Source organism: Pteropus alecto, unplaced genomic scaffold, assembly GCF_000325575.1.
Source record: "Pteropus alecto unplaced genomic scaffold, ASM32557v1 scaffold155, whole genome shotgun sequence".
Classification (NCBI taxonomy): Eukaryota; Metazoa; Chordata; class Mammalia; order Chiroptera; family Pteropodidae; genus Pteropus; species Pteropus alecto.
Window position 1 is genome coordinate 8,190,838 of NW_006438113.1, and position 10,906 is coordinate 8,201,743.

The 10,906-nt window shown below is 43.3% G+C and overlaps 1 protein-coding gene across 5 annotated transcripts in view; it reads left to right on the forward strand.

Moving 5' to 3' along the window:
• KCNMA1 (potassium calcium-activated channel subfamily M alpha 1) overlaps nt 1-10,906 on the forward strand; it is a 686,137-nt gene that overhangs the window by 461,179 nt on the left and 214,052 nt on the right. For all 5 annotated transcript variants that reach the window (XM_025049379.1, XM_025049381.1, XM_025049380.1 and 2 more), the window contains exons 7-9: nt 3,044-3,119; nt 5,301-5,471; nt 7,163-7,254. In XM_025049379.1, coding sequence (XP_024905147.1) covers nt 3,044-3,119; nt 5,301-5,471; nt 7,163-7,254 — 339 coding nt within the window. The remainder of the gene's footprint in view (nt 1-3,043; nt 3,120-5,300; nt 5,472-7,162; nt 7,255-10,906) is intronic.

Consider the following 10,906-nt stretch of genomic DNA (forward strand, 5'->3'; position numbering starts at 1 on the left):
GTACTGCCTCTCCAAATTAGTTAGGTCAGCAAGCTTTGGGTCAGAAAGTCCTGAATTTGAATATTGACTCCCCCACTTACCAACCATGTTACCTCAGGCAAGCTGTATAAGCTCACTAATCTTCAGCTTCCTTATTTGGTTTGTGGGAACAATGATAGTACCTATATCAAACAGTAAATGGTAAAAGTCTGAAGAAAATGAAGAACTCAGTATAGTGCCCAGCACATAATAAGGCCTCAATCAATGTTGGCAATAATTAGAAGCCGTTATTATAATCTGGCAACTCTAGAAATGACAAAGAAAGACAGAATGGACATCTTCGTTGTTTTTCTAGTCTGTTTTTGAATGAATAAGAAGGAACTTGTTGTACACATTTCAAAAGATCAGTCGTTTGAAATATGGTCTCAGAAAATAGCTGCATATTCTTTTCCTGAACTACCAGAACCAACTCTGGAAAAGTAAGACCATGGGTTTCTCTGCTTATTTACATAAAATAACAAAAATTAAAGAAAAAGGAAAGCTGGGCTCCAGCATCATGCCTGTCCTGAGACCAATGGCCCTGACCTCCACTGCAGGGTTCCTCCTTCACCCCAGGGACCCCACAGACTGCAGCCTGATCCTGCATTCCTCCACGTGGTGGTCCCAGTAAGGATGTCGTCATCAGCATTTTTCCTTTCCATTCTTTTTCGTGGCAGTTCAAGAAGTTAATCAATATGTCCAGATAGTTTCTCTCCTCCTTGGTGAAGGACTTTCTGTCCTTTCTCGTATTTTATACACGGAGTGTCGGGGAAGGCACAGCTTTGCTTTAGCAATCAAGGAAGACTTTCTGATGGGCTCCAGGGTAGTGGCTAAGAAGGTACGCTCTGGAGCCAGACCGCCGGGGTTCAGATTTCAACTCTGCTGTTTACTGTGTGAACCTGGGTCAATTTCTTAATGTCTGGATGACCTCTTAGAGTCGTTATAAAGATTAGATGAGTTAATATAAGTGAAGCACTTAGAATGGTGATGTGCATAATAAAAGTGTTAGCCATTGCTATTACTATGATCTTAAACTCTTAGAATTTAAGTTATTGGTTCCCCTTGACAAAGAGGTGGGAGGAGGCAGAGATCAACCAATCAAGAATGATGGGCTGAACCACCCTGTGGGTGGTGGTAGGCCACTATGGGGAAACAGAAAGAGGTAGAAAATAGAGTTCTTTTCTGCAAGATGCAGTTAGGAACATAAGAGTGAAATATCAATCTAAAACAACATTTGAAAAGATGTCTTCAGACAGGGAGATCAATTACCAATGAGTGGCTGGAGGTAAGAGCCAAGAGGAGTCACTCTGTATTTTAGGGGGAGGTGGGGATTGAACTAGGCTTTGAAGAAAGGGAAAGATTCTGAGAGATGGGAAGGGCTTTCCAACTGAGTAATAGCATAAACAAAGACATAGTAAGTCAGTTTGGCTGTGGTGAATATTCTAAGAGTTTATGTAGAAGAATAGCGGTAGGAGAGCCTGGAACTTCAGAGGGTGTTGCAGATGGCAGGAGAGAGTTTGGACATAGCATTTTAGTCAACAGGGAGCCTTTGGACAGAGAAGTGACCTGCTAACAGTATTCAAGGAGCTACACCCCAGTGGGAGTGAGCAAGGTGAAGATTAGTGAGAAGAGGGAGAGACCAGTTCACTCAGCACATATTCGTAGAGGCCCTACTATGTGCCAGGGACTCCCTGCTCCCGGCATCCAGACAGACAAGGCCTCTGCTCTCAGGGAACTTAAAATTTAGTGAATTCCAATGGATCTTCTTAAGAAATGCCGGTGGAGGCTGAGGTGATTAGGTATAAGATTGCTGGGGAACAGGATAGTCATATGGTCTCAGAGTCTCACTGTACAGATGACAGATTAATTCAAATGGTTGTGGGCGCCTTTCTGTGGCGAGATCTGGCATTCCTACTGTAACTAAGTGACTGGACCTAGTGTAACTGATATGATGCCATTCTAGGCAGGTAGCCTTAACAAAACTTAAATAAGATCTAATCATGGGGGAACAATCAGACAAATCCAGAATATGGCACATTCTATAAGACACCTGACCTGTGTGCAAAGAAATTAAACATGATTAAAAACAAACCAAAAAGGAAGTATATTGTAGGTTAAAGGAGAAGCAAGCAGGGGTTGTCAAACTATGTAGCTCATGGGCTAATCTAGCCCACTACCTATTTTGTAAAAAAAATTTATTGGCACACAGCTACACCCATTCCTTTATGTGTTGTCTAAGGCTGCTTTTTATGCCACAGTGGCAGACCGAGTAGTTGTAATAGGAACTGTTAAAAAGCCTAAATTATTTACTAACTGTCCCTTTACAGAAAGTTTTCTGACCCCTGGTTTAAAGCAACATCATAACTAAATGCAGTGTGTAAACCTTGATTAGTTCATGGATCCGGGTGAAAAATGAAAATATCAATAAACGTAATTTCAGAGAAACTGGAGAAATTTAAGTGAGGAGTGTGTATTAAATGATGTTACAGAATTCATGTTAACTTTATTAGACATGACAATTGTATTGTGATTGTGTTGCACAATGTCTTTCTTAGGTATTAAACACTGATGTATTTAGGGGGTTGTGTCATGATGTGTACAATGTACTCGCAAATGGTTCAGCCAAAAAAAAAAAAAAATAGAAAAAAAAGAATAAAGTACAGGATATGGCAAAATATTACTTTGTCAATCTAGGTGAAGGTCATACAGTGTTTATTATACTGTTCTTTCAATATTTCTGAAGATTTAAAGATTTTCAAAATAAAAGTTAAGTTTTAAAAGCTTTGACACGGTTGGAGGGGTTAATTTGGAGACCGATTTCAGTAGCCTCCATGTAATCTTCCCATAGGCTGTAGCCTGACCTGCGTATGCCACCTACCTGGCATTTCCTTCTGGGTCGGAGAAGACACCAGGCAGTTAGAGGTGGGCTGCCTGTCACCTACAGGGGCACTGTCACTCTGGGGGGCAGCCCTAACTGGGACTTCTTTTTTAACTCGAGATTTTGCTTGTTGTCTCTTTTACACAGTAATTCCATCAAGCTGGTGAATCTGCTCTCCATATTTATCAGCACGTGGCTAACAGCAGCCGGGTTCATCCATTTGGTAAGTATCCTTGGAGACAGATGCTTCAGCTCTGGCTTTCCTGGAAGCCCTTCTCTAAGTCATTTTATTACCTGAACTGTTTCTCACTATTGAGAAACTTCAGCGCAGCTGTAGAATGGAGTGGAAGAGGCAACTGCACAATTATCTAGGTTTCCAACCCTTTTATCCCAAACTTATTCCAAATAGTGAGTAATGTTCACACTATTATCCTACGTTTTTCAGCTCAAGGGTATTTGTATTCATTGCTGTGGGGGCTTTGGTACGTTTTCATTCTGTCTGCAGTAACCCCAGTGAGCCACAAGATGGCAGTGCTTCCTCAGCAAACACCAGAGAAACATCTTGGGGACAAGGCTGGAAGTTTGACCCACATCTCTTCATAAACAACAAATTCAGATCTATTGATTTCTCTCCACTTTCCCCTTACAAAAGCCACCTCTGATTCTCTTGCCTGATGACTTATTAAGTTATTTTGTATCTCAAAAAATGTTAATTCTTTTAAATTAATGACTCTTTGAAAGCCTTATATTATGAAGTCAAACTGTTTTCACCTCCCAAAGGCAGACTTTTTTCTTTTGGGGAGCACAGCTATTGTTGGAAGTCAGTTTCACATAAACGCAAACTGTTACAACTGGAAGAAGCCCCCTCTAAACCTGAAGCTTTGAGTAAAAGTGCCTGCCCTTCTCTTGCTGAGCCCCTGTGTGCATAGGGGCGGAAGCGTGCGTTCTGTTACCTGCCATTGGGAGGGATGTCATTAACACCCAGGGGAGCGCAGCCCAGAGGGAAGCTCAGGCTTCTCATTCAGCCACTAGATCTGACAGTTCCCCATCCATCTCTTTATGCTGATGGGATTCTTGACTGAAATCACCCTTAGGTAATCACTCCAACTCTGCCAAGCGCCAAGATCACCGATAGGGAGGGGTTAGTCATTTTCAGTAGGCCAGTGACCGTACTTTCCTCCCGTGTGAAGTATCTTCTCCTTCTCAGGGAACCTCCATGAAAACGGCACGTTGAGGGCAAGTGCTGATGTGTGACAGAGGCCAGGTCCAGGAAACTTTCTGCAGAGGCATAGTTGGAGGCCAGGGAGCACGGGGACCTGCCCTCCGCACCAGCCATGCTGATAGATTACAGGCACCCGGTGTATTGTGGGCCTGGGTTCTGGGGTAGACCTAGAGATCCAGCTCCCATCTCTTCCTCTCCCCTGAGAGTATCTAAAGTATCTCTGTTGCCTGCTTCACAGCTTTGTTGGCAGATCAAATACGGTGGGAGGACTGAAAGTGTTTTTTAAAATTTAAAGCAGAGATGGGTAAACTACAGCCCTGGTGCCAAAGGTTTCCAAATTTGACCATGCTTCCTTAGTTTAAGTCTTGCCTCTGGCTGATTTCACCTACAAGTGCAGAGTCAGTTGTCCCTACAGAGATAAGAAGGTGTATGGCCCTCAAAGCTGAAAATATTTACTATCTAGCCCTTAACAGGAAAAGCTTGCTATCCTTTGGTCTAAAGGGTTGTGTGAAAGCAAATTGTTCTCATGAGCTCACTTACTGTGCTCCCAGGGAAATTCCTGCAGTCTGCAGGGTAGAGCCAGTGTTGACATTCTGCAAAGCAGGGAGGCGGAGTCAGACTCCAAGAGATGCTGATGGGGGTCTGGGGTAGGAGCCGAAGGAGGGAGGGCTACCGGGCATCGCCTTGGTCAGATGATGAAAGGTGGGGCCCTCTGTCGGTGGGGCGTCTAGACTTTCTTTGGGAGCATGTAAGTTGGGCCTTCTGAGACTGAGCAGGAACTCACTGAGAAGGTTAGGGCAGGGCTCTCGGGCTCTTTCCTTGAAGGGAATGCCATAAAACATGGCCATGGCAATGCCCTAAAATTCAACTGGCTTCACATTTTCAACAATGAGAAGGAAAATGGACTAGGGATATTTACTTCCATTCCTTTCCCTCTCTGCCTCAATCACCTAGGAAGTCATGGCTATGTTACTCCCCTTTTACCTTCTCTATTAGCTGCTCAGCCCTCGCTTACAGAACTCAGCCCAGAGCAGCAAAGACCTCCGGAAGCATCCTGCTGGAGCTTTGTGTTCCTGGTTTATTATAGACACACACACACACACACACACACACACACACACACACACACACACATTCATACAGTATAACATTTTCCTTTTCTCCCCTGTCCCCTTGCTTTAGGTGGAGAATTCAGGGGACCCATGGGAAAATTTCCAAAACAACCAGGCTCTTACATACTGGGAATGTGTCTATTTACTCATGGTCACCATGTCCACTGTTGGCTATGGGGACGTGTATGCAAAAACCACGCTTGGGCGTCTCTTCATGGTCTTCTTCATCCTCGGGGGACTGGTAAAAACTCTTTATTACAATGTTGATTTTTATGGTCATTAATATTTTCTATTATCCATTTCTTTAAAGGTTTGTATTTTGATACTGTGTTTCTGCATTAGAAGCAAGCTATTGCCTTAGTGTTACAGTCAGGCTAAGTAAACCCAGGTGTGAGGATGACTTTTCTGTATATTTCTTTGTTGTATTATACTTGTTTCTCAGAGACCCAGGCATATTGTCCTTGTCAGGGACAGCCATTTAGCCAGGAGCAAACCTAATTGTCTTAAGAAAGTGATTCTCACTTATTAAGTGAGAGTGTCTGTCCCATAGTCATGTAATTCAGCATCTGATATTCTATAAGGACAGCTGCTGTCACCTGAGCCTGGTAGATGCTGTAGATACTCTATATACAGTTTGCGGTTTCAAGAGCTCCCCCGCCCCTTCGCAGTCCTCCCCAAACTTCCAACAAACACTGTGGCTGGGGCCTACCCTAAAGAGTAGGGTCCCCAAATCAGAGGATGGAGAGCCTGCTGGCCTCGTCCAGGTGGCCATTACCACGTGAGCTGTGTGTTGGTTTTATAAACAGCCAACAGACTCCATTATGGATGACACCTGGGGTATTTTTTCTCCCCCTTTGTAATTCAGAAAGTTTCTCGATTTGCTTTTCTGGTCTGTGCCGATTATAATGGTCGGTTATGATGTAATTTTCAATGGGGACTTGGGGTAACGAATTGGCGGTTGCTGCATTTTTGTCTTTCAAAGTAGCTCACTTTAAGTTTAGGTTTTTGCTGTGTATGAGGTAAGCGATTAAAATCCTACTTCACACACAGCTTTCACATATGTACACCGCACACGCATTTACGTTATGCATATACGTCTCTCTGTTTTCTATGCATACGACATATACATTTTAAAAAATGTATATAAATGTATGTGTGCGTGGGTACGTTAAGGCAGGTGCTTCCGCAGCACCTGCGAGGTCTCCGCAGGTAACGGGACCCATTGATCCAGCCACAAGCACAGTGTTTGTTGGACAAAACATGGCAGATATGTGTTTCTCCTTGCTCTACTTTCCTCCCATGTGATTTTCTAAATTTACCTCATGTGCTTTTTAGTGATTTTTTTAAATGGAAAAGTTTATATTTTTTAAAACATGGTGTTTATTGTCTTTAGTCACTCATACAGGCATTGATTCTCTTTTAAATTTTAACTAGAAAGAAAGGTCTTCTCGTGCAATAATGTGTGTGTATGTGTGCGTGTGTGTGTGAATGCGTGTGTGTGGGTGTGTGAGTGTGTAATTTCCCCAGCATTCATCTCCTTTAGTTATTTCTCTTCAGGAAGAAAAGCTAGGTGTCAAATTATTTATTCCCGTTTCCTTTGTATTTTTCTGAACTGTGATTTTTATTTATTTATTTACTTTTCATCTATTTATTTATTTATTTATTTATTTATTTATTTATTTATTTATTTATTTTTAGTTTCTCGGGTTGGCTAATGTTTGTTTTGTCCCGTGCATTTTCAGGAGCTTGCCCTTTTTGTGCTTTTATTTATTTATTTTTTTTATAAGCTAGCGTATCAGTATATACCTTAGAACCTTTGCAGTTCTAATCCTTTTGTGTTTTCAGATCTTAGTATCCCCCCTTTTGAAAAGGTCACCCCCTTTCTTTGGCCTGTCTTTTTAGTCTCTCTTCTGTCTCCTATCTTCTCCTCAGGCCATGTTTGCCAGCTACGTCCCTGAAATCATAGAATTAATAGGCAACCGCAAGAAATACGGGGGCTCATATAGCGCGGTCAGTGGGAGAAAGTAAGTATGCCAGGAGGTTTCGCTGCCTCCGCTGCGGTAGAATCCTCTCTGCATGCCATTTTTTTTTTTGGCTCTTGTTTCTTTGTTTCATGCATGTAGGCAATGTTTGCCCGCTACGTGCCCGAAATTGCTGCTCTCATCCTGAATCGGAATAAATTCGGCGGGACTTTTAACAAACATGGAGGCAGAAAGTAAGTCAGTTGCATCAGAAAAGATGTGGTTGAGTGGCTTCCAAGAGTCCCTGTGGCGGTGGCACCTGCACCCTGCCCCTCTCCCATCCCACCCACCCCACCTTCGTGAGGGAAGGTTTACGTTCTGTGTGGGGTGTGATGTCAGAGGTTACCCAGGTTGTCACACTTGGGCCAACTCTCTAGGCCTGTTCCCAGTTCACAACTTTCTTCCCCATCCATCTTTCCAAGAGACATACTAGATTTATTCTGGAAGAGGTCCATGTGTTTCGATTCCTAACAAGTAAACAAAGCTCATTCATTTTTCAAACTATCTGGCGTAGTGACGACACTCTGGTCCTTCGGACTAAGACGATGCCATTTTATGGGGGTTTCTGTGCAGCAGTAACCTGGGATCATACTCCAGCAGGGAAGTCTTAGGGAAGACAAAATCAAGGTCACCTTGCTTACTGTAAGGCATTGCAGCCACCATGAAACCAGTTTTCCTTAGCCAGGAGGCACAGAGCTTGTCCTCTAAGGGGCTCATTACTCAGTTGAAATTCCTTTTGGGCAAGATATATTTACGGTGTGTCAGGGCCCCGCAGAATATTCTTGGTCAGTCTTTTGTTTCGGCTTCCCGTATGTGAATGCTTTCTACTTGGGGGCTATTTCAATTTGTGCTCAGATCACTTTATCAATATCGGTATCAGTATGTGGTTCCCTTATCAACCAGAAGTTTTACTCCGGAGTAAATGGCAGGACCTCACCACCCTGTCATTTGCCAGCCACCATTCTGCAAGGAAAGCGTTGGGGGGAGGCAGGGTTGGCAGCAGCCATCTTTACATTTGTAAAAAAGCTTTTTCTTGGGCACTCAGCTTTATTTGCTTGTTTTTGTTTTTGAGGTTTTGTTTATTATTTTTTGAGTTGTTCTTTTTGTTTTAATTTTCACAGAGTAAGATGTGTGCTTTCATGTACAGCTCGAGGAATCTGCACCTATGTGCACAGTCCCTCCCACCCGGATCTAGATACAGAATATTTTCATCACTCACGTCCCTTCCTAGTCATGAGACTTCCTATCATGGAACTAGGTTCCCCACCCCTGCCCCACCCCCCCGCCCAGTCCTTTTTCCGACAAACTCTGTAATAGCCTATTTTGTTTTTTAAAGAGAAGATCAAACCAGTACCATTGTATTTCCCTCCATCACTTCCTCCTTCTCGCCTGGTAGTCATATTGGATGGAGCCTCCTCTCCTGTGGTGGTTCCAGTAGCTCCTGAGCTCAGGTGTCCAGGCCGCCTTTCAGCAAATGAAGAGGTGGAAAAAAGGGCTCGTTTTCTTGAACTATCCACAGGATACCCGTTTCCTTTCAAAAGAACAAAGGGCAGTGGGCGAGAGGAGGCCAGTTGGCGTCTTTTCTGTGGAGGCATCACATTGCTCCACCTTTCCCTCTAATGGAGCCCTCCTCTTCCTGTTATCTTAACAGCCCTGGATGAGATTGGAACCAAGCTGTTCTGATTTCTGGGCCACTGCTTGGATCCAAAAGGCCAAGTATGTCCAGAGATTCCCATTGGTCATTTGTTCCATGCCAAGCGGAGAACAGCTTCTCTGTCTGTTTTGCCTTTAAGGTGTAGACATGTTGCCATAAAGCAGAAGGCATTCTGAGGGCTGGGGCTCTCTTTACGGCCTCCCCACCCCGCTGTCCCAGCCAGCATTTTCTTATTACTGCCCCCGATGGAGTCAATAAAATCGATTGCCCTGAAGTCTATGTTGAGAATATTTCTTGACTCTCACGCCAGGTAAATTTTTTTCCCCCAAAATAGTTTCCCTTGTCAAATGTTAGATGGGTCTGGTGGCTGGCAGCTTTAGTTGATGGCTAACCCAGAAGAGACCCTCAGACAATGCTCACTCCCTGGCCTGGTCTGATCCTGGTCATTTTTCTGCCTTCACACATGCATTCCAACCCCATGTGGCGATGACTTCAGATCACAGGCTTCCTGTAGCTTTTGTTCTGCCTCCACTTCTATAATCTTTTATCATTGCTTTTAGCCTCTCTCTCTCTCTCTCTCTCTCTCTCTCTTCTCTCTCTCTCTCTCTCTCTCTCTCACTCTCTCTCCCTACCCCCCCCTCTTTTTTTCTCTCTCCACCCACCTCCCTCTCTCCCTCTCCCTCCCTCTCTCTTTGCCATCTCTTCTTACAAAAATGCACACTTTTCTTTTAATGTTCTCTTTGGGTCTCCGATGTCCCCCGACCCAGGGGGACAGAGAGTAGGTTCTGTCATCAACACTGGGACTGCTCACTTTACGCATTGTTTCCTGGTTCAAAAGCTAATTACTAAGTAGTTTAAAGAAGCCCTTTGGTCACTTAGATCTTTCATCAGAAAATATAAGCTTGGGAAAGAAACGGTAATAAAGGGCCATTAGCACCCTTTGTTTGATGTTGTTTTTCCAGTCAGTAGAACAAGATTGATGAAATGTTATGTTTGGCCAAAATTTGAGTTTTCATTTGGAATTCAGTGTTGAGAGAATGGGCTGTCAGAATCAATAAGTTTTCTTGCGCTTGGGATATGGGCATGTGGTAGTAATTAGCAATATAAGGTCTTTAGTTGAGCAACCAAGCATGGATTCTGGCAGCAAACATAATGAGAAACTACAGTTGTTCTATTTCTAACGTCAGAAAGTTTCCAGATAAAATTAAATGCATTTGCAAAAGGAAAGCAGCTAAACTTTGTTGAAAGATAGAGTTCAGACTCTTAAAATAGCATGCTTCACCCCGTGTTTTTATGTATGCATAAATATACGTGCTATGCTCTTGGACACATGTACATTATTGCTGCGTCCTAGGATTTAATCAAATGAATGCCCAGAAAGCAATTAAAACATATACATGGTTAGGGGATTTGTTTACGTGTGCATATTTTACTCAGAAATAACCTCCCTAACAATGCATTAACTTGTCAGAGAACTCAAGGTAACTCGTGACCCAAAGCTATGGAGACATACAACTTTGAAATCTAAAGATTATTTAGAGTAAAAAAAAAAAAAAAAAATTAGGTAGAGAAGCTCAGGATTTTGTTTATGCAACACCCAATTTCAGGATAATGGAGAATGAAGATTTCGTGGGCACCCGATTTTCAGTTTTAATCTGTGTTTGGCACAATGTAAACACTTCACATAGTGTCCCTAGTAAACTTTCACCATCAATACGATATCTGGGGTCTACATGGCTTTCTCCAGCACTCTCATCATTATTCCACACCTGACCTCACACAAGACACCAGAGCCAACAGTGGATGGGGGACTGTGTGTATGTGTGCATGTCACCTATTCTCTAGTTTATCTTATTATGATTTATTGGGGCTCCTAAGAACAGGGACTTGGGTGTCAACAACCAAGTGTTCAATGAGCGGCCAAGGCAGGCAGTCTTCCCAAGGTAGAGGTCTTGGGGACAGTTGGCCCTTGGGATGGGTCCCCAATCATATTCAAAAGAG